The sequence below is a fragment of the Stenella coeruleoalba genome (genome assembly GCF_951394435.1).
Source record: "Stenella coeruleoalba genome assembly, chromosome: 2".
NCBI classification, from domain to species: domain Eukaryota; kingdom Metazoa; phylum Chordata; class Mammalia; order Artiodactyla; family Delphinidae; genus Stenella; species Stenella coeruleoalba.
In genome coordinates, this window is record NC_137147.1 from 156,831,681 (window position 1) to 156,859,333 (window position 27,653).

Below are 27,653 nucleotides of genomic sequence, written 5' to 3' on the forward strand. Positions count from 1 at the left end.
GCACATGCTCTCCCCAACGCCCTACCTTCCGTCTCCGCCCATGTGGGCGTGTCCACTGCCCGCAAGCGCTTCTGGCTAACCGGCCGCGTCGCTAGCCAATCAGGGTGTCCACCACCGGGGCCTCCAGCCAATCAGGTGTCTACCATCGGAGCCGCCGGCCAATCGAAGTGTCCACCGCCGTGCCGCCAGCGAATCCGGGCACCCACTACAGTGGCGTCCCTCGGAGCCGCGCGGTAGCTGTAGAGGTGACCTGAAGCATGGAGAAGATACCTGTCCTGGGCCTGGGCATCTGGAAGGTGAGGCGGCCCCGTGGTCGGGGAGGGGCGGCGCCTTTCCTCGGCGCTCCCTGACGTGGAGGGGCCACCTACCTGGACACCCGCGGGGACACCCCCGGGACACCTACCTCAGCCTCCGCAGGCCCAGCTGATCGCCCGCACCTGCCGCAGGGCTCCTCCTGTGTTTGAAAGATGGAATATTTAGATATCAGATTTTCTGAAAATGGAGGTTGTCCTTATTCATATTGAGTCCCAATCATAATTATTCAGAAATAACGTCCGGGAAAGCCCAGAAGAAAAGGTGGTCATGCTTGGATAAGGGCGGGAACATTGGCAGTCACCTCACAGATCAGAGCAGCAGCCAACCGGAAGATTGGGGAAATGTCTGTATCAAAGAGACAAAGAAATGCTGCCATTGCCAGTTTGGTTTTGAAAAGAAACATTGATTTTTATTTTTTTTTGTTTGTTTGTTTTTTTTTGCGGTACGCGGGCTTCTCACTGTTGTGGCCTCTCCGGTTGCGGAGCACAGGCTCCGGACGCGCAAGCCCAGCGGCCATGGCTCACGGGCCCGGCCGCTCTGTGGCATGTGGGATCTTCCCGGACCGGGGCACGAACCGGTATCGCCTAGTATCGTCAGACGGACTCTCAACCACTGCGCCACCAGGGAAGCCCTAAAAAGAAACACTGAAGCTTTGTCTTCTTCCCCGTGTAAAAACCTGATAGTGGAAGTACTTTGGACCTTTCTCTACTTCGGACTTTCTGTCAGTGATTTAGACATAGCACTAACTAAAAAGCTTTTCAAATTTGCTTTCTTTTAAAACTTAGTCTTTGGTAAAAAGATATCCATTTAAGAAGTCACATAGGGGGCTTCCCTGGTGGCGCAGTGGTTGAGAGTCCGCCTGCCGATGCAGAGGACGCGGGTTTGTGCCCCGGTCCGGGAAGATCCCACATGCCGCGGAGGGGCTGGGCCCGTGAGCTATGGCCGCCGAGCCTGCGCATCCGGAGCCTGTGCTCCGCAACGGGAGAGGCCACAACAGTGAGAGGCCCGCGTACCGCAAAAAAAAAAAAAAAAAAAAAGAAGTCACATAGGAAGTTATTGGATGAGTAGGAATTCGAATGATCCACCCTTGCTCATCAAAATATTATTTAAATTATTTCTTCTATCCAATTAACTCGTAGAGGCCAGGGATGTAGTTTAATTCATTGTGGTTTGGTAGAATGAGTTGGAATTATTTCCTCTTTACCTCTTGTCAGAAAGATTTTGTTTTAAAGTGGGGTGAATTCTGACTTGAAAATTTTGTAGAACTATGTGTGTGTTGTGTTTAATTGCTTCATTTTAAAAATAACTATAGGACAATTGAGCTTTATTTCTTCTTGAGTTAAGTTTTTCTAGGAATATTTCCATTTTATTTCATTTTTCCAAATTGTCGGCTTCTAGTCATTGATAATAGTTTCTTAGATTTTAAATCTCTATTTTTATCTATATGTACTGCTTTCCTCTCATGTCATTTTTTTAAAAATTGGTCTCCTCAGTCTTGTCAAAAGTTTGTCTACTTTAGGGAATTCCCTGGTGGCCCAGTGGTTAGGCCTCCACGCTCCCACTGCTGGGGGCCCGGGTTCGATCCCTGGTTGGGGAACTAAGATTCCACATGCTGTGCAGCGCAGCCAAAAAAAAAAAAAAGGACAACAACCAAAAAGTTTGTCTACTTTATTAAGATTTTTCAAAGAACTAACCACTGGCTTTGTTGATCTTCTTTATTGATATTTGATATTCATTCTTATTTTCGTAAGTGGTTCTTCTAACTTTGAGGTGGACACTTAGTTCATTAGCTCCCAGCCACTCTGAATGTGTTCTCGTTAAATGAAGATCATTATACTGATGCATCTCGTGGGGTGATGTCAAGTTCAAGTGAGAAAGCGCCTTGTGAGCTGTGAAGCCCTTTGGGAACATTGGGTTTAATGGTCCTGTGAGCCGTCCCGGGCCTCTTCCCCTGGTTCCAGGCCCCTCGCCTGCTAGAACAACCCCGTTCACAGTGAGCATTTTCTTTTCCGAACTTCCGCATTCCTGATAGAGTCCATCGCGTTCCTTTGGGTCTGGCAGATGCTCTGTGTGATGGATTATCTTTGTGTGCACATGTCTACCTTCACACTTGGACTGATGGTCTGTGGGTAGAGGGTGAGCCTGTACCTCCTTGCGGCTCACCTATCATCTTTATTCCTCCTAAATTTATTTATTCCTGTGTTCCATTCTGGAAACACGGCCTCTAGCTCAGTTATTTGCAAGCACTAAAAATACCTAAAGCGTTTTCCCCAAATAAGTAAAGGAATTTGAACTTAGATTAACTATAAATCCTTTCTGACTCTGACATTCCCTAATTTTAGGACAAAGGGATAGAAGTACCAATTCAGTAACTTCATTTTTTACGGATCATTGGCTGTGCATTCTAGAGTGCAAAGGGGGAATTAGGGTTGGCCCTGAATGTGGGTGGTTTACTTCTGTTCCTTGTTTTGCAGGCGGCCCCAGGGGAAGTGACAGAGCAGTAAAAGTTGCGATAGAAGTGGGCTTGTACCACAACGAGAATGAGGTTGGAGTGGGGATCCAGTGCAAGGTCAAGGAGGGCATGGTGAGGCGGAAGGACCTGTTTATTGTCAGCAAGGTGGGCCTTCCCTGGCAGAGAGAGCGGGCTGCAGACCGTTCAGCACTGGGCCACGAGATGGGGGGAGCAGCACAGGGAGGGTTCTCCGGTCTCCTCATGTGAGCTGATGACTCCACCTGTGCTTGAACCAGACGGGACAGGACTTCTGCAGCTTAGTGCAGATGCTGGGATTGGTGCGGTCAAGGGGTCGGGGACAGCAAGACAGGCAGAGGTGACCTCTTGAGCAAAGGCACAGGGTATGGGACAGCGCGGGGTACAGGGGCCCATAAGAAGCTTGACGTTCCTACATGGAAAAATGTTAGGCAGCAGAGATGCGAGGCTGGGGAAGCAGATGGGCCGATGGTGGAAGTCCGGATGCCATTTGAGGAGCTTATTCTTTTCCTCTTAGATAAAGGACCACAGCTGAAGGCTTTGAAGTAGGGAGCTTGTATTCTATGTAAGAGAGACTTGTGTTGTGTCGAGGTGATCGTAGCCGCTGAAAGAAGCACGTGTTTGAACAGGAGGCAGGAGACAGGCGACAGTAACAGCCATAGAGGCGGGGGTGATGACGGCCTGAACTAGGATGCAGGTCAGGACGGGACAGAGAAAGGATTACAGACATCCTGGAAAGGATTTCTCCTACATTAGGCTGAATGATCACTGCTTGGGCGTCTCCCATGAGAGCACCTTTTCTGAGAATCTCATGGTGTAAGCTGAGCTGTCGCTCATCTTTTTAGACTAAACAAGAAAAACTGCTTCATTCCTAGTGCAGCTCTACTTTAAGTCATTGTATTAGTTTCAGTAAAGGATGTAGCAACTGTGCATCAGTCACAGTAACAGAGAGCAGAAGATGCCTAGAAAGCGAAACAAGAGAGGATGATTCAGAAACGACTTATGTATGTTTGGAATCCAATGTTCAGAGAATAATACTTAAAATAACGATAATAGCTGTCTTGCACTTACTGTCAGCTAATAGTATGATTTTAATGATGTACCAGGCACTGTTTTACACTTACTTTCTCAGTTAATCCTCACAAGCCTGTAAGGTGGGGACTGTTGTTAACACCCCATTGTACAGGTGATGAAACTGAGGCACAGAAAGTCTTAGTAAGATTATCGGTCCCAGAAGCAGGTACTCAGGTCAGACCCTCTTACCCTGCCTGGGGAACTGCCTCATTTTCTAGGGGTCCCTGCAGTTGGCTGCCTAGGTGGTAGAAAAGTAAAAGGTCTCAGATCACTCAACAAATAGCAGAGTAGAATTCTATTTATGAGTAATTAAGAGCCAACAAAATAAAACAGAGGGCTTCCCTGGTGGCGCAGTGGTTGAGAGTCCGCCTGACGATGCAGGGGAAACGGGTTCGTGCCCCGGTCCGGGAAGATCCCACGTGCCGCGGAGCGGCTGGGCCTGTGAGCCATGGCCGCTGAGCCTGCGCATCCGGAGCCTGTGCTCCGCAACGGGAGAGGCCACAACAGTGAGAGGCCGCGTACAGAAAAAAAAAAAAAAAGAAAGAAAGGAATCCAAAAGGGAGGAGCAGGTGTGGAGCCGGTGACAATTTTCTAGTTGCTCATTTTACAGTAAACTTTTATTTTGTGAGAACTGTAAATTCACATGCTATTGAAAGAAATAATACAGAGAAATCTCGTGTCCCCTCTGCTCGGCTCCCCGCAACGTTACCATCTTGCAAGATGACAGCCCCATGTCATGACAAGGATATCGACAACGATACAACCCACTGAGCTTATTCAGATTTTCCCAAATTTGTGCTGGGCGTGCATTTAGTTCTGTGCAATTTTTTCACCTATGTGTTTCATGAATTGTGGCCACAGTTAGGACAGAGAACTTCTCCATCACCAATCCCTTTTCTAACTGTTCCCCCCTCTCTTTTGCCCCACTCCCTCCTTTAATTTTCCAGCTTTCTTGAGGTGTAATTGACAAATAAACTATGTATTTTAAGTGTGCAGTGTGATGATCTGACACACGTGCACATTGTGAAATGATTCCCACAATCAAGTTAACTCCTGTCACATCACATAGCTCCCTTTTTTGTGTGTGGTTAGAAGGCTTAAGATTTACTCTAACAGAGTAAGTAGTAGATACTAGTGCCATAAATATAAAAATCAATTTTTTAAATTAGAATAGTTATAAACTAAAAGTACTATCCTCATTGTCAATTCTATTGGTTGATTCCATGAAAGGACATTGGATGAGATTCATCACACTTTCTTTTTTTTTTTCCCCAGCTTTAATGTTGTATAATTGACAATTAAAATTATAGATAGTGATGATCTGATATTCATATACATGGTGAAATGATCCCCACATGCAGTCAAGGTAATTAACACATCCATCAACTGTCAGATTCCTTTTTTTGTTTTTGTTTTGGTGGGAACCCTTAAGATCTATTCTCTAAGCAAATTCAATTATACACTACAGTATTATTAACTACAGTCAGCATTCTGTACATGAGAACCTCAGAACTTACTCATCTCATAACTGAAATTTGGTACCCTTTGACAAACATCTCCCTATTTTCCCCACTCCGATCACATGCATGTTAGATCTTTTGTTATTATTCCACAGGTCCCCAAGGCCCTGTTCCTATTTTTTTTAAAAAACCTACTTTCTCTCTCTTGTTCCCACTGGGTAATTGATATCGCTCTATCTTCCAGCACACTGTTTATTTCCTTTGTTCCTTCAAATCTACTGAGGTTATCCACTGAGTTTTCAATTTTTATTATTATATTTTTCAGTTCTAAAATTACCATTAGGTTTTTCTTTATGTCTTCTATTTCTTTGCTAGGACACTATTTCCTTGTTGAAACTTTTTACTTTTTCATTTGTCCCCAGTATGTTTGTAATGGCTTGTTGAAACAGTTTCATGATGGCTGCTTTAAAATCTTGGTAAGATAATTCTAATATCTCAGTCATCTTGGTGTGGGTATCTGTAGCTTGTCTTTTTTAATTCAATTTGATGCCTTGTTTTAGGTATAATGAGTAATTTTTTATTGAAATCTGGACATTTGGGGTATTGTGTATTCATTAAGTTTTAGCTCCCTTTAAAAGGTCTCATAAAATTATATAGTGCAGCAAATTCACAGAACAAAAGGGGAAAAAACACACAAGAACTACAGACAGGTGAAAAGCCAGACTTCGAAAATTTGGAAAATATACTATGGTTAGCTTTTTCTGGGGGATCCATATCTCCTATGATCACTTCCAGGGCTGACAGCATTTCAACCTCAGTTATACAGGGAAACAAAACAAAACAGATAAACCAAAAAAGCCAAAGCAGCAGTAGGTTGGATTGTTTGAAATGTATCTTTATTTACTTCGGGGGAAAAAGACTGGGTTTAGAGATTTTTATTTCCTGCTCCAGGGACTCCAGCCTGATCAGGCTAAGTGACATGCAACAAAGCAGGCACGTTCTCATCCTTGAGATGTCCTCCAATCATCAACCCCAAACTGAGAACTCTGGAGCAACCACAGACACTGCTGTTAATATTCAACATGAAATGGATAATTTGGATGATGAGACAGTCTAAAAGATAAAGGGAGAGTCTTAGTCAAGTAACTGTTTCTGGGCTGGGTAAAGAGAGGTTTCTTTTAAACTGGCTTAAGCATGAGAATTAATGTAGTTTTCTTTTTTGGACAAGTACAAACCCAACAAGTTTTATAACAACCATATACAATTGTATTACAATGTAATGAACACACTGTAAAAATAAATATACTTACATGCACTTGGGCACACACACAAAAATAAACCAATATATTCCATTTTTTAGGTATATTATTCTACAACTTAAAGAGATAAACTATTTGCGTTGATATTATAAACTCCCAAGAGGGCAGAAATAAGTTCTTCCTCTTTTAAAACAGTGCCAATCTGGTTTAATACCTAAAGTTAACAAATATTTCAAGGTGATGATGTGGAAGGTGACAAGAATATCACTGTTGTTCAATTTCTTTCAAACACTCAGAAATAATTTACCTATGACTTTGTTGGGTGAAAAATTATATATTAGATCTAGAGATAGAGTGATTATAATATAAGCCACTTCAACAGGGGTTTCCATTTTTAGCAAAGGAAGTGAACTGTCTTTGTATATATAAAGTACAGTAAGTCCCCTATATGCGAACCTTCAAGTTGCAAACTTTCAAAGTTGTGAACGTGCGTTCCATCAACGTCAGGCATGAGTGAAATTACAGCTTGCCCGCTGTCTCCTACTACTGATGATCCTTCAGCTCTACCATCTCCCATCTCCTCTCCCTCCTGCAGGCAGTAACTCTTCTTGCCCGTTCACTCGATGCCAGCCCCTGGATGCCAGGTGTTGTACTGTACTACTGTACTTTTCAAGGTACTGTACTGTAAGATTAAAAATGTTTTCTTTATTTTTTGTGTTTATTTGTTATGTATGTTTGTGTGAGAAGTATTATAAACCTATTACAGTGCAGTACTGTATAGCCGATTGTGTTAATTGGGTACCTAGGCTAACCTTGTTGGACTTACAAATGCGCTCTCGGAAGGAGACTCATTCTTATGTAGGGGACTTACTGTAATCATTTTTTCAAGGTAGGCAATGCTAAACCACTGGATAATTATTGTTGATTAAAATGACTGATATTAATTGTTAAAAATTACTACCTGCTTCTTCACTGTCCCTTACTTTTCCCTGTCTATCATTTTCTTATATTATTCATTCAACAAACATTTACTAATTACTCAGAGAGGGGCAGTTTTTTAAAATTCCTTCCCTACGAATCTAACGTTCTGTGGTAAACAGAAAGTAAACAGAATAGGTTAGCAAACCACACGGTATGTTAATTAGGGAGGTGGGCCAAGAGAAAAAGGGAGCAGGATGGAGGGGAAGGAAGGGCTGTACAGGGCTGTATTTTTAGATAAAGTGACAGAGAAGGTGTCACAGAGGTGCCATCTGAGTTAAGACTGACAGTGGTGAAGGAGTGACCATCCAGGTATTTGGAGGAAGAGCGTTCTGGGCAGAGGGAACAGACAGTGCAAAGGCCCCAAGATGGGCCTGATGCATGTGGGGGACAGCAAGGAGGCCACTGGGCTGCACTGGAGTCAGAAGGGGCAGAACAGCAGGACTTAGAGGCAGAGGCATGGGGAGACCATATCCTGCTGGACTTTGTAGGTTTTGTGAGGACTCTGGCCTTTACTCTGAGTGAGAAGACAGGCCACCAGTTACCAACACAGGATTTCCCCACCAGACCTACTATTTTTTTTGTTTGTTTTTTGTGGGGTTTTTTTTCCAGAAAATAGTAGTGTTTTTATTTTTTATTTTTTTTGATTTAGTTTAATTTTTATTTTATATTGGAGTATAGTTTATTTACAATTTTGTGTTAGTTTCAGGTGTGCAGCAAAGTGATTTAGTTATACATATACATATATCCATTCTTCTTCAGATTCTCTTCCCATATAGGTTATTACAGAATATTGAATAGAGTTCCCTATACTATATATTTTATATGTAGTAGCGTGTATATGTTAAATAAGTCAGACAGAGAAAGATAAATATCATATGATATCACTTATATGTAGAATCTAAAAAGAATGATACAAATGAACTTATTTACAAAACAGAAACAGACTCACAGACATAGAAAACAAACTTACAGTTACCAAAGGGGAAAGGTGTTGGGGGAGGGATATTAGGAGTTTGGGATTAACATATACAGACCTACATTTTTACCTCATTCACTCTGGTGAGTACGGGCAGAGACAAAGTACAGAAGCAGAGAGAGCAAATAGCAGCCACTTAGTTGATCAGGAAGATTCTGATACAAGCATGTGAGGTATGTGGGGTTTGGGGGGGTGGGGTGGGTGCAGGTACCATCATGAGCTCAAGTGTAGACTTGATAAGTTTGAGTGGAGTAGAGCAAATGGATATACAAGTCTTGGTCCAGGGCCTAGGTCTGGGCTGGATATAATTTGGGGGAGTGTATATTTACCCAGTGTTTAGAGCACGGGACTAGATTAAGTACCAAGGATGAGGATGTGGATAGAAAAGAGAAGACGTCCAAGGATTGAGCCTTAGGTCACTCCAAAGTTAAGAGGTCAGGTTGATGAGGAGACACCTGCAAAGACCAGGAGAAGGAATGGCATGGGGCATAAGGGGAAACCAGATCTGCAGTGAAGAGAGCATAGCTGAGAAAGTGTTTCTAGGAGGAGTGACCCACTAGGTAAAATAAGATGGATGAGAATCACTGCTGGGTTAAGCAAAGAGGAGGTCATGGCTGACCTTGACAAGAGGAGCTTTGGCAGAGAGGAGGGCAAATGCCTGGTTTGTGTGGGTTCAGAAGAGAACGGGGAGAGAGACAAGAGAGGAAGAAAGCATGGACTTCTTCAAGAAGTTTTGCTGTAAAAGGAGAAACGGGGATGGTGGGGTGAGCTGCAGATGAAGTCAGTTTGAGACAGAGCTTCTTTGAAGATGAGGGAATGTTCCAATGCCTCTAGGAGTAATCTCATGGGGAGGGGAAATCTGATGAAGTAGAGGGAGAGAGAGCAGGATGTAACCAGGTTTTAGACCAATGAGTAAGACAAAGAAGAGAGAGGAGACTTGAAAATATGTGCAAAGGATGTCCTCGTATTGATTGATCCTGGAATTTAAGCAGAGGAAGGACAGAGGGGCATGGAGTAACAGGGGTATGAGGGCTTGAAGGAAAAATGTTTTCCATCCACTTCCCTAAAAGAAGAGGCAAGAGAAGACCCTGCCCTTTGTGGATTAGAATAAATGGAATTCCTTCATTACCCTGCTCCCCCAGCATCTACAATGGAACAGGGTACTTACGAATCTTCTTCAAAATAGCGCATGTTTCTGTTTAGGCCATCTAGACTTTGCATATCCTCTGGGGTCAACTGGAATTCAAAAACCTATCAGAAACGTGAGAAGATCAATTCAATTTCCTGGAGGCAATTACTGCAGCCCCTACATGCCCCCCACATGCAGATACACACACAAATTTATGTAGGAATTTATGTAGGTTTCATGAGACAGTTGTCATGAACTTGGGATTCATTCCCTGATAAAAGTCATGGGCATTTGTCCATTCAAAGAGTTGAGGTTAGCAATTCAGGTCACCCTCAGAGACTTGTATTGAATAGCTGTGGTGGTAGCCAAGGAATCCTTGAGATTTTTGAGCCCAGGTCTCACTTCAGCTAACTCCTTCATTTTTTTAGCTGAAGAAATCAAGGGATGATTTACTCAGGGCCATACTGCTGAGTGAAAACCAGGACTGAGACTCAAACCTGACGCTCTGTCGACTGTTCTTTACAACCACCAGGCCTACTCGCTTGTAGGATTTGGAGGACAGGACAGTTAACTATAGCACATATACGCATAGAATATACAGGGAGATAAGCTTTGCCCCAATACACATTGGGAGCCTCCCAAGTAACCCATCCCAGGGAAAACGATGTGCTTCTGTCAGCCCCCTGCTGCCCCAAACCCTAGCAGGTACCTGGAAGTTCTCCTTGAGCCTCTTCTCATTGAAGCTCTTGGCCAGAGCAGCCACCCCTCTCTGCAGCTGATAGCGCAGGGTGACCTGGGCTGGAGTTCGCCTGTGCTTTTCAGCAATGGTGTTGAGTACTGGATCCTGCAGGAGAACTGGATTGTCCTTTTTCACCCTGGGAGGGAGGCAGAGGTGCTATGTGTCTGAGGTTGTGTATCCATTCTACTTGGGGATAGTTCATTCAGGCTAGGGGTGGTTGATCCTCTAGAATCTTCCTCATTACCTTCTGGTTGTCTCAATATTTCTTTGGCTTCTTTTGGTAAATCCAAAGAAGGACAAGGGAAAGAAAGGGAAAATCGGGTAGTTTTTTCATCTTTTAAACATTTCTGAGAAACTTAGTAAAAGATTGAATAAGTCAAGAAGACAAAATTGTTGTCCACAGTAAGACCCAATGACCACCATCATAATAACCAAGAATTTTATAAGAATTTGCTATTGCAAAAAATGCTCTCAACTAATTGTCTCCATTTTGTCCTCAACTGTTAAAAGGTACACATCTATATTCCTCTTGAAGAGATAAAGAAACTAAAACTTACAGAAGTTGTAACTTGTCTCATATCCCTCAACTGCTAAGTGTCAGAATCATGGCTTGGAATTACCTTGTCACTCTTTAAATCCAAACCTTTTGAATTGGATGAACATTTTAATCAGTAATAATTACTTTATTATTCAATAATGTTTTATTGAGTCCTCACAATGTAGGCTAGGTAAAGGGTTTGCAAAGATGGATGATTTCTCTTGACTATACTTAATTTCCTCCAGACGTTGAGAGATGTCTCCAGAAGGCACAGCATCTAGGGTCGGAATACCTTTATAGAGATCATTACCATTTTTTCCTTAAGTCAGACCCCAAGGTAGCATATGCAACAAGGAGAATGTCCTTGGACTTGCAGAACTCCAGCAGTTTGCTCTGGTTGAGGTAAGGGTGACATTCCACCTGTAAATTGCCAAGCAGAAGTATTGGAGTGTAGGACCAGCAGGATTGCCAGCACCAAATTTACAAGGAACATACAGTGAATACAGATTCACGGCACCAGAAATACTTAGAAATACCAGGAACTTGGGCCAGCAAGTGACCGTCATCCACAGCTGTACCCATGGTGCACCAAACACAATAGTTTTAGTGCCTAAAAATGTCTTGTGCTTTACCTGTTCATCCCTCCTTCCCTCCCCATGAACCCTTTGCAACCACTGATCTTTTCTTTCTTCCCTTTTCTTCCTTCCTTCCTTCCTTTCCTTCTTCCTTCCTCTTTCTTTTTTTTTTTTTTGGAGCACTTTTGGTTTTACAGAAAAAATCGAACAAAAAGTACAGTTTCCATATTTCCCTTCATTCCCTCTCCAATTTCCCCTATTATTAGCCTCTTACATTAGTATGGTACATTTATTTAAATTGATGAGTCAATATTGGCAGATTATTATTAAGTAAAGCCCATAGTTTACATTAGGGTGCATTCTTTGTGATGTAAATTCTATGGGTTTTGACAAATGGATGATGTGTATCTTTCATTACAACATCCAACAGAATAATAGTTATACTGTCCTAAGATTTCCCCTGTGTACCACCTATTCATCCACCCTTCTGTCCCTTTGTACCCCTGGCAAGCACTGATCATTTTACTGTCTCCATAGTTTTGCCTCTTCCAGAATGTCATAGAGGTGGAATCATACAGTAGGCAGAATTTTCAGATTGGCTTCTTTCACTTAACAATATGCATTTAAGTTTCCTCCATGTCTTTTTCTCGCTTGATAGCTCACTTTTAAATTGCTAAATAATATTACATTGTAAGGCTGTCCCAGAGTTTGTTTATCCTTTCACCTCTGGAGGGATGGAGGGACATCTTGGTTGCTTCCAAGTTTGGGCAATTATGAATAAAACTGCTATAAAACTCTATGTTCAGGTTTGTGTGTTTTCAGCTCCTTTGGGTAAATACCAAGGACTACAATGCTGGATCATATGGTAAGAGTATGTTTAGTTTTGCAAGAAACTGCCAAACTGTCTTGCAGAGTGGCTGCACCATGTTGCACTTCCATCAGCCATGAATGAGCGTTCCTGTTGCTCCACATCCTCACCAGCATTTGGTGTTGTCAGTGTTCTGGATTTGGACACTTTTAACAGGTACATGGCAGGAGGGTGGCCCCACTCCATCTGTGGTTTTTCTCTCTGTGGTCTCAGCTACCCACAGTCAACCATGGTCTGAAAATATTAAATGGAAAATTCCAGAAATAAACAATTCATAAGTTTTACATTTCACACTGTTCTAAATGGTGTCATGAAGTCTTGTGCTGTCCTGCCCCATCCCACGCAAGACAGGAATCATGCCTTTGTTCAATGTACCCACACTCTATATGCTACCAGCTTGTTGCTCACTTAGCAGCCATCAGATCATCTGTTGTGGTATCGCAGTGCTGGTGTTCAAGTGACCCTTATTTTACTTAGTAATGTCCCCAAAACACAAAATTAGTGATGCTGGCCATTCAAATATTCTCTCTCTCTCTCTCTCTCTTTTTTTTATTGGAGTATAGTTGCTTTACAATGTTGTGTTAGTTTCTGCTGTAAAACAAAATGAATCAGCTATATGTATACATATATCTCCTCCCTCTTGGATCTCCCCGCCCCCCATCCCACCTATCTAGGTCATCACAGAGCATCGAGCTGAGCTCCCTGTACTATACAGCAGGTTCCCACTAGCTACCTATTTTACACATGGTAGTGTATCTATATCAATCCTAATCTCCCAGTTCATCCCACCATCCCCTTCCCCACCTGACATGTCCACATGTCTGTACTCTACGTCTGTGTCTCTATTCTTGCCCTGCAAATAGGTTCATCTGTACCATTTTTCTAGATTCCACATATGTGCATTAACATACAATGTTTGTTTTTCTCTTTCTGACTAACTTCACTCTGTATGATAAACTCTAGGTCCATCCACATCTCTACAAATGACCCAATTGTGTTCCTTTTTATGACTGAGTAATATTCCATTGTATATATGTACCACATCTTTATTCATTCATCTGTCGATGGACATTTAGGTTGTTTCCATGTCCTGGCTATTGTAAATAGTGCTGCAATGAATATTGGGGTGCATGTGTCTTTTTGAATTATGGTTTTATCAGGGTATATGCCCAGTAGTGGGATTACTGGTCATATGGTAGTTCTATTTTTAGTTTTTTAAGAAACCTCCATACTGTTCTCCATAGTGGCTGTATCAATTTACATTCCCACCAACAGTGCAAGAGGGTTCCCTTTTCTCCACACCCTCTCCAGCATTTATTGTTTGTAGATTTTTTGAGGATGGCTATTCTGACGGGTGTGAGATGATACCTCATTGTAGTTTTGATTTGCATTTCTCTAATAATTAGTGATGTTGAGCATTTTTCACATGCCTCTTGGCCATCTGTATGTCTTCTCTGGAGAAATGTCTATACAGGTCTCCAGCCCTTTTTTCTTTTTCCTGCCCATTTTTTGATTGGGTTGTTTGTTTTTTTGATATTGAGCTGCATGAGCTGTTTGTATATTTTGGAGATTAATCCTTTGTCAGTTGCTTTGTTTGCAAATATTTTCTCCCATTCTGAGGGATGTCTTTTCGTCTTGTTTATGGTTTCCTTTGCTGTGCAAAAGCTTTTAAGTTTCACTAGATCCCATTTGTTTATCTTTGTTTTTATTGTCATTACTCTAGGAAGTGGATCAAAAAAGATCTTGCTGTGATTTATATCAAACAGTGTTTTCCCTTTGTTTTCCTCTAAGAGTTTCATAGTGTCTGGTCTTATATTTACACTTTTCTGAGTACAGGTCTTTTGCCCCTTAGGAAAGTTTATTCCTAGGTATTTTATTCTTTTTGTTGTGATGGTAAATGGGATTGTTTCCTTAATTTCTCTTTCTAATCTCTCATTGTTAATGTATAGGAATGCAAGAGATTTCTGTGCATTAATTTTGTATCCTGCTACTTTACCAAATTCATTGATTAGCTCTAGTAATTTTCTGGTAGCATCTTTTAGATTTTCTATGTACAGTATATTGTCATCTGCAAACAGTGACAGTTTTACTTCTTCTTTTCCAATTTGTATTTCTTTTTCTTCTCTGATTGCCTTGGCTAGGACTTCCAAAACTATGCTGAATAATAGTGGCAAGAATGGACATCCTTGACTTGTTCCTGATCTTAGAGGAAATGCTTTCAGTTTTTCACCATTGAGAATAATGTTTGCTGTGGGTTTGTTGCATATGACCTTTATTATGTTGAGGTAGGTTCCCTCTATGCCCACTTTCTGGAGAGTTTGTTGAATTTTGTCAAAAGCTTTTTCTGCATCTACTGAGATGACCATATGGTTTGTACAAATTTCCAAGACTGAACCAAGAAGAATTAGAGAATATAATCAGACCAATCACAAGTAATGAAATTGAAACTGTAATTAGAAATCTTCCAGCAAACAAAAGTCCAGGACCAGATGGCTTCACAGGAGAATTATATCAAACATTTAGAGAAGAGCTAACACCTATCCTTCTCAAACTCTTCCAAAAAACTGCAGAGGAAAGAACACTCCCAGACTAGTTCTATGAGGCCACAATCACCCTAATACCAAAACCAGACAAAGATATCACAAAAAAAGAAAATTACAGACCAATATCACTGACGAACATAAATGCAAAAATCCTCAACAAAATTCTAACAAACGGAATCCAACAACACATTAAAAAGATCATACACCATGATCAAGTGGGATTTATCCCAAGGATTCAAGGATTCTTCAATATATGCGAATCAATCACTGTGATACACCATAATTAACAAATCAAATATTCTCTTACTGTGCTTAGTTCCCTGACCAGGGATCGAACCTGCACCCCCTGCATTGGAAGCACAGAGTCAACCACTGGACTTCCAGGGAAGTCCCATTACTGTACTTAATTAAAATTAAACTTTATCATAGGCATGTACATATAGGAAAAAATATAGTCTATATAGTGTTCAGTAATATCCATGGTATGGTTTGGGGCATCCACTGTGGTGGTGGTGGGTGGGGGGAGGTGTCTTATCCCACAGATTAGAGAGAACTATTGTATCTCACTTTTGTCTTAATTTGCAAATCTCTAATGATATGTGATGTTTAACAATTTTTCATATGCTTATTTGCTACCTGTTCAGGCAAACCTTGGAGATACTGCAGGTTCAGTTCCAAGCCATCACAATAAAGCAAATATTGCAATAAAGGAGCCACATATTTTTCAGTTTCCCAGTAAACATAAAAAGTGATGTTTACACTACACTGTGGTCTATTAAGTGTGCAATAGCATATGTCTAAAAACTACATACCTTAATTTAAAACGACTCAATTGTTAAAAAGTGCCAAAACAGTTACAATAGTAACATCAGCAGCTAGTGTCCAAAGGTACAGTACATGAGAGGGGAGCGCCATTGGTGACTTTGTTGAAGTGAGAAAAGAGTAAGATGATGATGAGGGACAACAGGTTGGGGGGCCAATTGGTGGGGTTCACCTGGTTGCAGACGGGCTTGTACTTGAGCCCTGGCTTGTTCAGGATCATCTCCAGCTGCTTGCAGTTAAAGTTGGACACCCCAATGGACTTAGCCAGTCCTGCATCCTTACACTTCTCCAGGGCCTGGGGAGGAAGAGGTGGTGAGGAGTAACTGGCTAGAGAAGCATAACAAATGGTAGCATGCTGTGGATGGGAGACAATACGTGATGCAGTTGTCAGTAAATAAGACAAGAATTGGCCAATAGGAGGAGAATGAGAAATAAAATAGTTTTTGAAATGGGTAAGGAGATAGAGTAAGAATGCAAGCAGCCAAGGCAGGGCTAAGAGATCCAGTGCGATCTTTAGCTAGCACCTAAAATAATATGATAGAACAATATCAGAACAAGCGCCAGGAGAATGGAGGTTGAGTCAGGTGCAGCCTGGGAAACAGGAAGTGGCCATGCCATCTCCCAGACCACCAGCTCCTTGTTTTCTCTTTGACCTCATTTCCTATTATTGACCACCAAATTCACTCTGTTCCAGCCACACATGCCCCTTTGCTGGTTTTTGAACATGGTAAGCTCTCTCCTATCTTAAAATCTTTGCCTTGATTTTCTTTATGCCTGCGTCACTCTTCCTCCAGATACCCACTTAATCTACTTAATCCATTAATCAATTAATCAATTTCATTATCCATTTAATCAATTTCCTGCAAGTCTTTGGTCAAATGCCACCTTCTCAAAGAGGCCTGCCCTGTCCATTCTGTTTTTAATTGCCTATCTGTGCCCCAAACCCAGCCTGGCACACTCAGTTCCCTTACTCTTTCTTATACCACTGCATCCTTCCCCCCCACCAGTAGCATCTACCACTCTATGGGGTCAGAGACCTTGGTTTTGTTCATGGATGTAGCTTGAGTACTTAGAAGTACTCAGTAATCATAAGCACTCAATAACCACTTATTGAATTACTAAATAGAAGAAATGTGAAACTGAGGTAGAGGGACGTTCAGGGACTTGCCCAAGTCTACACAGGGGGCAGAATTGGACTACATCCTCCTCTCCTCAATTCCTTTTCTGTCCTCTCCGCCCCAAGGTGCAGAGACATGGCCTCTTTGGAGCTGCACTCACCTCCCATGTGGTACAGAGATCCACTGTGTCAAAAATGATGTTTCCATGTGTGTCCTTTGGGAAAAAGTCCTCCCCAGGCTGGAACATAGGAAAGAAGAAGAGGTTGGATCAAGCTATGTCTGGCCTCAGCCAATATGTTTGGAGCCTTTAGACCTTGAGGCTAATGGAACCATCTATCCTTATTCTTGAAAGGAATGGTAGTACATTGAGAAAGTACAGTTCCTAGAAATGTTTTTAACCCCTAAAGGTTTAATAAATATTGTTTGTGTCAAGGACAACTTGAGATACCCAAGACCCCATCCTAGTGAGAGCCCAGAGTGGTACCATAGCTGAATGGGCTCCTTTGTCCCAGATCCTTGTGGGATAAAGCTCTTCCGTCCCTGCTTTCCACCTGGAGGTGGTCTTTTGAGAGAGGGACTTGTCACCATCTCAAGGGCTGAGTCTCATCCTCCTTAAATTTTCTGTGCCTTCACAGGTCTCTACACTGGCACGTTCCCCAGACACCAGTGGGCATGAGGTTGAAATTCAAGAGTACAGGGACTTGAAAATATACATAGTTGTCCACAAGATCAAGGCAAATACATTGGAACCAGTAAACCCATCAGTCTGGGGCTGGAATAATAAACTGGGATAGGGATAGTTGCAGAAAAAAGAAAAAACAAAAAGAGAGAATATTAAAGTATTATATATGATTCTTCTCATTTTCACAAACTATATCCTCTTTTTATTTAGCTACTAATGATGTTGATAACCAAAGTAAAATAACTTTCGCTAACCTTCATAGCTATTGGGAAATGAATAAGATAAAGATCCACGTAGCTCAGTTGAAGTTTCCTCAGTGAGCTTTCCAGGCAAGTTTGGACCAATTCTGGACGGAAAAAGGTGCTCCACAACTGCAGTGGTGGAAAGAGAAGTGGGGTGGGATTATTTAAGAATATTTAGGAGAGATTAATACAATGGCAAATAAACAACAACAACCAAAAACCCGCTCGTGGTCGTTGGGAAGTGACAAGTCATCCTGTGAAGCTCAGGATTCTTTATCATCAGAGCTTATTTTCACATGGAATTAAGAAAACATGGTAGAAAGTTAAAATATGGTCTTACACAGATGCTCTCAATACTGAAAATACAAAAAAGAATTATTTGGTTTGTTTGTGCAAGATATATCCCTGGGTTCTCCCTCAAACATCATAAATTTTAATATCTGGAGACTTTGCTGGGAAACTGCATTTTATTTTTTTAAGAATTTTTGATATGGACCATATTTAAAGTCTTTATCAATTTTGTTACAATATTGCTTCTGTTTTATGTTTTGATTTTTTGGCCCCAAGGCATGTGGGATCTTAGCTCCCTGACCAGGGATTGAACCCACACCCCCTGCATTGGAAGGGGAAGTCTTAATCACCTGACCACCAGGGAGGTCCCTGGGAAACTGCATTTGAAACAAGCACATCAAGTGATTGTGATTCAGGAAATTCTATCTTGGCTGCATTCAGTTGTTAGGTTTGCCAAAGAAAGCTAGGCCCTTTAGGAATTTGAGGGGGAGGGCATTTTAGTTACTTCATTTTAAGAAGTAATAATCTAAGGAAAATCCATCAAAATAACTACAGGTAAGGAAACAAACGGATCCCATGTAAAGAAGATTAAAGCTGAGAGTTAAGAGGGTAGTGCTCTAGCAATACCTCATCTAAACAAAGTGTGGAGAGATTCACATTCTGGAGCTAGAAGGAAGAAATATCCATTCATAGACCAGTATAGGGTTCACTATCATGGACACCAACTCCCTCCTCTTGGGCTACTTTACCTCAAATTCAAATGCTTTTTTTCTAGCAGTAGTCAGTTCAATGAACACGATGGGGAAAATTCCTCTTGTGTTCCATTTCCAATCCAACTTAAATACTAAGTTCTTTTATTTGTTTCAGATGTGATATCAGTGGATATAAATTATATTAGTAAAAGTGGCTTGAAAGTTTAAAAAATGCATTAGAAATACTTTTATAAACATGAATGTTATCCTTATATCAGTTCCGTGGTATTATATTATTTTTCCTACCTCATAGGAAAGAGAAATAAATGTCTATTGACAGCGCAATAGACTGAGATATAAAGACTAAGACTTAAAGAGGTTAAAAGACTTTTTTTGGTTAAGAAATTTCACAAAGTCAAATATATAGAATATTAAAAAACTAAAATTTGATTGTAAGTTTCCAAAAGCCTACACTTTCTGACTAAATTGCTTTACCTCACACTACAGCTAAGAAAGATTGTCGCTTCATCAAAACTTGAGTATAGGGCTTCCCTGGTGGCACAGTGGTTGAGAGTCCGCCTGCTGATGCAGGGGACATGGGTTCGTGCCCCGGTCCAGGAAGATCCCACATGCTGCGGAGCGGCTGGGCCCGTGAGCCATGGCCGCTAAGCCTGCACGTCCAGAGCCTGTGCTCCACAACTGGAGAGGCCACAACAGTGAGAGGCCCGCGTACCGCAAAAAAAAAAAAAAAACAACTTGAATATAACAGAGTTGGAAAAGCCAAATCCATCCCTGAGTTTGAAAACATATGATAATAATAACAGCTAGTATTTTTGAACATTTAAAATACATTAAATATTTTTAAAGATTTACATGTATTTTTTTGAAGTAATACTCATAAAAATCCTGTGAGACAAATATTGTTATCTTCATTTACAGCTTGGGAAACTAAGGGACAGACTTTAGTTTGTCCAAAGTAAGTGGCAGAACCTGGATTCAAATATAGGAAGTCTGACCACAGAACCCACATTCCTATCTAGCTGTTCCAAACCAGCCTTCTCATAGTTCAAGGTCTGAGAGTGAATGAGAATTAAACCAATGAGAAAAGACATATGCCAAGAAATGATTCAGCTAAGAGTGAGCTTCCACAGATACATATGCGACTATACACAATACCTTTGTGGTGTAGAATAAGTCACCCCTCTTCACAGTGCCATCTGCAATCTTCATCTGGATGGCTCTCCCAATTTCTTCTTCATTTTGGTACATATAAGCTGAATCAATATGGCGGTAGCCTATGTCGATTGCTCTCTTAATGGCCTTTTCTACCTCACTCTTAGCAACCTAGAAGAGCATGAAAAGATAAAGACCTACTTGATTCAGGAACAGATGACCAATTCCATAAGCAGAGCTAGTCAGCAGAACCCATTGTTTTTCTAAGGGTTAAGAGCTAGTGGTGACAAAGCTTAATGTTGACCTATGACCGGCAGTAAATATTTAACAACTGACTCTGAAGGAGTCCTGATTTGTAGTATTAGCCAGTTTCTATGGTGGAACTATTCCCACCATTGCTAATTTCACACAACCGATGCTGGGAAAAGACTCTTACAGTTGAATCTTTGAGCTCATGAGCTGGTCCCAGCACATCACATCATGAACTCTCTATTTCTGGACTTACACTATATACATGTATAGATTTACACAATATATAGATTTACCTTTCTAAATTAACTCACTCTGTAAGAGATCATTAAACTGGTTTCAACCCGGAAATCCAATGCCAAAAAATGATCAATGCGATGAAGATGTAACTTCAGAGAGAATAAATTTTTGCTTTACCTTTGTAAAATTGGAGAAACACTTCACACAACATTTGAGGAAGAACTAAAATGTAAAAAACAAAAACAAAAACAAAACCCTCTTTTTTTTCACTTAAAAATATCTTATAATTAGTTCCTTCTTTGGTTACTAAGTTCATCCTTAGCTAATATTCTCCTTCACAATTTTGTTATTCTTCTTAGCTGCCTATTGTTCTGCTGGACCACCAGGCTGGACTTCTGAAGTTACCTATCATTTTCACAGCTCCATTATCCCCTCTACTTCACTCAGTAATTAAAAGGTCTTTTGGGTATATTTTTTTAATTTGCAACTCCTGATGAATTGACCAGTCCCATGGGGATGAACTGACTGTCCACAGATGAAAGAGCCAAGTCAAAGTGAAAGCAACAGTCCATGCTAGTGTCCTTGTTACAGACCTCAACATCACACTCCACGTGGCTCTCCTGCTGGGAATCAAGCATGAAGTTCAGTCTTCCAAACAGAGAGAGAACTTCCAAGTGCCACATGCCTCTCCCTACAGCACAGTATTCACAGCCTGACCTGTAAGAGACTATTTTCACCTCAGACCACCAAAACTCCCTCTAAGTTGAATCTTGTCTCTCTTTCTCCAGGTCCTTTTGCCCCCGAGATTTCTCTGGATGCTCTACAATTGGAGGTGGTTGGGGACAACTTGGACATTAGAAATTACAGAGAAACTTCATCACAAGAAATTTGTGGCAACATCTCTGATACGTGGTAATCAAGACAACTGGGTTTCACTGATTCTAATCTACTGTGGAATGGCTACAACTGGACAGCAAATGAGAATAAAGGGAAAAGATGGACCCACCCCTGAATTGCTGAAAGATGAAGAACTTCTGTATCTCTTGCTATAGCATCAGAATCACTTGCCAGCTCGTTAGAAATGTGGATTTTTGAGACTCATCCCAGATCGAATGAATCAGAACCTTTGTGGGCAGAGCCCCAAAGTCTGCATTTTAAACAAGATCCTCAGGTATTTTCATGCCTATTAAAATTTGAAAAGCACTGACAATGCACAAAATAACCTAACCTGGAGAGAAGCGTACTACACATTAAGAAAGTGTGGTCCATCTGAATTTCCCAAATTCACACAGTGACTGGTCTTGATCAGGACCCAAGTCTGCTACTCCTCCATCTCCAATACCATTCTGATTACCTGAGGAGGGGCAGAAGTGCCCAATCCCAGCATAGGCATGAAGAATCCATCATTCATCTTTAAAGAAAAAAGTCTCGTTTGACTCATCTTCTCTCACTCTTCTGGCTAAACAAACACTAATTTTCCTCTTTATTAAGAGAAATCTGCTGAGGGAAGAAAATAGTATTCAATTAAATTGTTATTTTTTTAACAGCTTTAATGAGATAATATTCACATATCATAAAATCCCCCCCTTTAAGGAACTCTGCTCAATATTATGTAACAACTTAGATGGGTAAAGAACTTGAAAAAGAATAGATACATGTATATGTATAACTGAATCACTTTGCTGGACACCTAAAACTAACACAACATTGTTAATCAACTATACTCCAATGTAAAATAAAAAGCTTAAAAAAATCACCCCCTTTAAAGTATACAATTCAGTGGTTTTTAGTATATTCATAGAGTTGTTACCACTACACAACTTTAGAACATTTTCATCATCCCCAAAGAAACCCACAATCATTAGAAACAAGTCCCCACCCGTCCTTCCCTTCAACTCCTGGCAATTGCTTTCTGTCTCTATAGATCTGCCTATTCTAGACATCTGATATTAATGCTCTCATACAATATGTGGCATTTTCTGACTGCCTTCTTTCACTTAGCATAATGTTTTCAAGGCTTGTCCATGTTGAAACTTGTATCAGTACTTCAGTCCATTTTATGGCTAAATAACATCCCACTGTATGGATATGACACATTTTATTTATATATTCATCAGTTGATAAACATTTTGCTTTTTCTACCTTTTGGCTATTATGAGTAATTCTTTTTTTTTTTTTTTTTGCAGTACGCGGGCCTCTCACTGCTGTGGCCTCCCCCATTGCGGAGCACAGGCTCCGGACGCGCAGGCTCAGCGGCCATGGCTCACGGGCGCAGCCGTTCCGCGGCGTGTGGGATCCTCCCGGACCGGGGCACGAACCCGCGTCCCCTGAATCGGCAGGCGGACTCTCAACCACTGCACCACCAGGGAAGCCCAACCTCCTTGTCCTTTTACTCTGACCTCTGACGTTGGCCCCACTGCCTACAACTGCTTCTATCTCTGTCTTGCTGAGTATTTATTTATTTATTTATTTATTTATTTTTGGCCTCGCCGCATGGCAGGCGGGATCCTAGTTCCCTGACCAGGGATTGAACCTGCACTCCCTGCAGTGGAAGTGCCGAGTCTTTACCACTGTACCACCAGGGAAGTCCCCCTGTCTTCCTGAGTTTAGAAATTCTTCAGCAACCTTTAAGCTTTCACAAAGCCAGCTCAGCTACTGGTACCTTCCCTTTGTTCCACAGGTCACACCAAGGAACGTACAATTAGGGAATACCCTAATTTTGTGGACTTTGATACAGACCTCCTTGATTCAGCCTCTCTGCAGTTCTCCCCTCAGTACTTATTCTCAACATTCTTTAAACCTGAGTTCCTATTTGCCTGCTTATTCCTCCATTTTATTTTAATTTCCTTTAAACAACTCCTTCACGCTGTAAGAAACATAACATATTAAATTAGAAAAATTATATGAATTCATGCCTTTGAAATAATGTTTCCAGCTCCATTTCTCCTAAAAGATGCAAATAATATCCAGTAGCGCATGTGCAATACTAATGACCAGAGTCTATTTCCCTCTAAAAGAAATCTGTCTTCTTAGAGAGTGGTTATTTTTATCTTGCATCAGGAAAATTTAGGACAGGGCTGAATATTATGTTGTTGCCAAAAATCGGGGGTGGTTACCTTGGCGCCAGCAACAACTAGTAACAAATGGCATCTGCTGAGGGAATTCTGCTGGAAATTATGACAATTCGAAAATGAAAGCAATGTTATTAATATTGTTATTTGGAAAAAGTTGAGTCTATGGAAAGCCATGAATTCATAATTATACTGAAAAGAAAATTAAGATGAAGTTCAGGAAAAGGCAGTTGAAATACAAAAGAAGGATGAACAAAAAAATACATTTAATTTATCGCTGACTTTAATGTTAGGGAAGGGAAGTGTAGTAATTTCTCTTCATCTAAATGAGTAATTTCTCTTCTATACTAATGTCAGATTATAAAGTAGAGTTGTGTACTTTGTTTTCCTAAGCAGGAAATTGAAAGCAATCCAATCAGTACTAAAAGTGTGCCGAGTACAGGAACAATCAATCCCATCTGTAATTATTCACACGGAATGAAAGTTAAACACTTTAATGGCCAGTCACATTCTCCAAGTACCAGAAGAGTTCAACAGCATGGAAGAGAGGTAATTAAATATAAAGGGTTATATAACACTGATAAATGGAAACTCTAAAAGTCATGTCAATTCAGGAGATACCAGTATTGCAACAATACTAAAACCTGTGAGAAGGACAAAATGCATGGACATTTTAAAAAGCATATAGAAAGTGAAGCTTTACCATAAAAAGAGAAGTTCGTTTGATAATCAGTGGCTTGGATTTGAATCATTCTCAGAGAGTCAACCATACTAGGGCCCTACTAAGCATAAATCAATCATCCAAATTCAGCAATTTGGGCTAATTTTTTGCTCAAAAAAACCCTTCATGAATACTTAAAGTTGAAATTCACATAATTTTTTTTTTTTTTGCAGTACGCAGGCTTCTCACTGTGTGGCCTCTCCCGTTGTGGAGCACAGGCTCCAGACGCACAGGCTCAACGGCCATGGCTCACGGGCCCAGCCGCTCTGCGGCATATGGGATCTTCCCGGACCAGGGCACGAATCCATGTCCCCTGCATCGGCAGGTGGATTCTCAACCACTGCACCACCAGGGAAGCCCGAAATTCACGTAAGTTTATATGTCATGAAATATTATTTTTCTTTTGGATTTTTCAGCCGTTAGAAAAATGTATAAACCATTTTTACCTCATGGACTATTCAAAACCAGGCAGTGAGCTGTGCCTGCAGGTCATGGTTTGTGGATCTCTGCTCTACACAATTAGCTGACATTATTATAATATCTATAATTATCTTTCCGTAGATTATTATCTTTTAACTGTGATGAAATATACATAACATAATATTTTTCATTTTAACCATCCTTAAGTGTACAATCCAGTGGCATTAAATATATTCACAATGATGTAGAACCACCACCACTATCTATACCCAGAACCAACAAAAACAATATACCTGTTACAAATTTTCCTTTTGGCTTGTTCAGTGTTGATGTATAGAACCACAACTGATTGTGTGTTTATCTGTATTTACCTTGTACCCTACAACTCTGCTGAATTTATTAGCTCTAGTAGTTTTCTTGTGAACTCTTTGGGGTTTTCTGTATGTTGAATCATGTCATCTGTGATCAGAGATGGTTTAACCCTTTCTTTCCAATTTGGATGGCTTTTATTTTTTTTTCTTGTCTGATGGCTCTGGCTAGAATGTCCAGTATGATGCTGAATAGCTGAGGTAAAAATAGGCATCCTCTTTCATTCTCGATCTTAGGAGGAAAGCTTTCAGTCTTTCATCATACCATTGAGTATGATGTTACCTTGACTTTTTTCATATATGGCTTTGTTGAGAATTTGGCTAAACTACTCTGTAATATCACTGCGTTGTCATCTGTTTTGTACAGCTAAGTAGCCTACAGGGGCCATAAATCGACACTACCCCCTCCAGAAAGCTAATGCGTTAAACAAGTGTTTTCTGAATGCCCCCCAAAGCAGAAATGGCCTATTTAGATCCCTGGGAAGCCACTTCAGCTTGTGAGGTATAAAATAATGGCAGCAGCCTTGTTTGTACTTCATCAATCAGAGCAACAACCTACCGTCAGAACACAGAACACTGATATGTGGAAGACAAGCTCCTTATTTCCCACCCTGGATCCAGCAAATCACACCAGAACCTCGGTTTCCTTCCTCACAGCTGCCTGTCCCAGGTCTGGACGGTGGGCTGTGGGTAAACACCACCCTGAGGGCTGTAACTGACCGGTACTAACTGCAGTTTACCAGCCAAGCTTTGCTCTGGATGCAGCAAGACTTCAAATAGATTCTAGAGTTCTAAAATATTTACTTCAGACAGATTCTACCAATATAACTTTTGTCAGGGTAGAGAGATGGATTCCTGGTGCTTCCAATTCTGCCGTTTTTCCTGAGGACACTCTATAAATTCTTTGGGTTGATCTTTGAAAGTATTGTTTTACTCTAAGATCTGGTAAGATAGAAATAAAGTTAATTTTCAAAAAAATCCCCACTAATTTTTGTGTTGCAAAATACTAATATCATTTCATTAAAATCTGATAATGAAAAAGATGTTACTGCGGGGCTTCCCTGGTGGCGCAGCGGTTGAGAATCTGCCTGCTAATGCAGGGAACACGGGTTCGAGCCCTGGTCTGGGAGGATCCCACATGCCGCAGAGCAACTAGGCCCGTGAGCCACAGCTGCTGAGCCTGCGCGTGTGGAGCCTGTGCTCTGAAACAAGAGAGGCCGCGACAGTGAGAGGCCCGCGCACCGCGATGACGAGTGGCCCCCGCTTGCCACAACTAGAGAAAGCCCTCGCACAGAAACGAAGACCCAACACAGCAAAAATTAATTAATTAATTAATTAATAAGAAAAGCCCTGCTAATTTGAAAAAAAAAAAGATGTTACTGAAAATATACATAGTTTAGAATTGACTATAGTAAAAACATCTTGGAAGATGCAAATATATTAACAAATACAGAGATTCTAGTAAAAATAATTTACTAGAATGTACTAAAGACTTTTGTCATTGATGGAATAGAAGACAAATACACCGTATATATATAGTTAACCCTCCAACAATGCAGGGGTTAGGGGCGCCAACCCAAGCACTGTTGAAAATCCACATATAACTTTGCAGTCTCCCTTTTATATCTGCAGTTCTGCCTCTGTAGGTTCAACCAACCGTGGATCACTAGTGTGGTTTCCATGTGCTGAACACAGGATCTGGTTTTGTTAAAACATGACAAATAATTTCCATATGTTGTATATGTGTACGTATATACATACATATATGTTTGTGTATATAAATGTATATATAGGTATATATTATATAAGCCTGGAGAAAATATAGGAAGTGCATATTAAGCTGTTAACATTCATTATTGTGAAGTGTTGCTGAAACGAGTGAAGGGGGAAAAAGAGGGCATGGGGGACAAAAAGGGCAAAAAGAAAAAAATTCAACGAAAAAGCAAATATATGGGGCTTCCCTGGTGGCGCAGTGGTTGAGAGGGAGCGGCTGGGCCCGTAAGCCATGGCCGCTGAGCCTGCGCGTCCGGAGCCTGTGCTCCGCGACGGGAGAGGCCACAACAGTGAGAGGCCCGCGTACCGCAAAAAAAAAAAAAAAAGCAAATATATGATCATTTATGTATATATTTAAAATTATATACTTATCTTTTTTCTTTATGTATAAATAAAATAATTCAGTAAGCAATATCAAATTACAGAGACAGCAAAGGATAAACCAGTCAATATAATCACTTAAAAGACCAAGAGGTGACACGTACACACTACTATATATAAGATAGATAACTAGCAAGGACCTACTGTATAGCACAGAGAACTCTACTCAATACTCTGTTATAACCTATATGGGAAAATAATCAAAAAAAGAGCGGATATATGTATATGTATAACAGATTCACTTAGCAGTACACCTGAAACTGACACAATATTGTAAATGTTGTGAAATGTTGTAAACAAAAAACAAAAGAAGACCAAGAGTACAATTATATGTACTATAATTCACTGTGAGTTACTGGACATGGTTCCACACCAAGAAAGGGAGAATCCCTGACTTCAGAGAATTATTTCCTCTATGTAAAGATTTTGGTACTTACCTCTAAGTGGATATCTAGTATATATCCA

General features: G+C 40.9%; 1 protein-coding gene across 1 annotated transcript; it reads right to left on the minus strand.

Moving 5' to 3' along the window:
* Positions 1-131: 131 nt before the first annotated feature.
* LOC307182390 (aldo-keto reductase family 1 member C15-like) lies at positions 132-27,653 on the minus strand (the record flags this gene model as incomplete). The annotated part of the gene is made up of 10 exons (XM_079913617.1): positions 27,626-27,653; positions 21,809-21,865; positions 19,969-20,136; positions 17,822-17,938; positions 17,046-17,123; positions 15,940-16,062; positions 11,270-11,379; positions 10,392-10,557; positions 9,722-9,804; positions 132-399 (listed from the first exon to the last, which is right to left on the minus strand). Exons 2-10 carry the CDS (start codon positions 21,863-21,865, stop codon positions 132-134), a joined length of 1,170 nt encoding a protein of 389 aa, XP_079769743.1. The 5' UTR covers positions 27,626-27,653.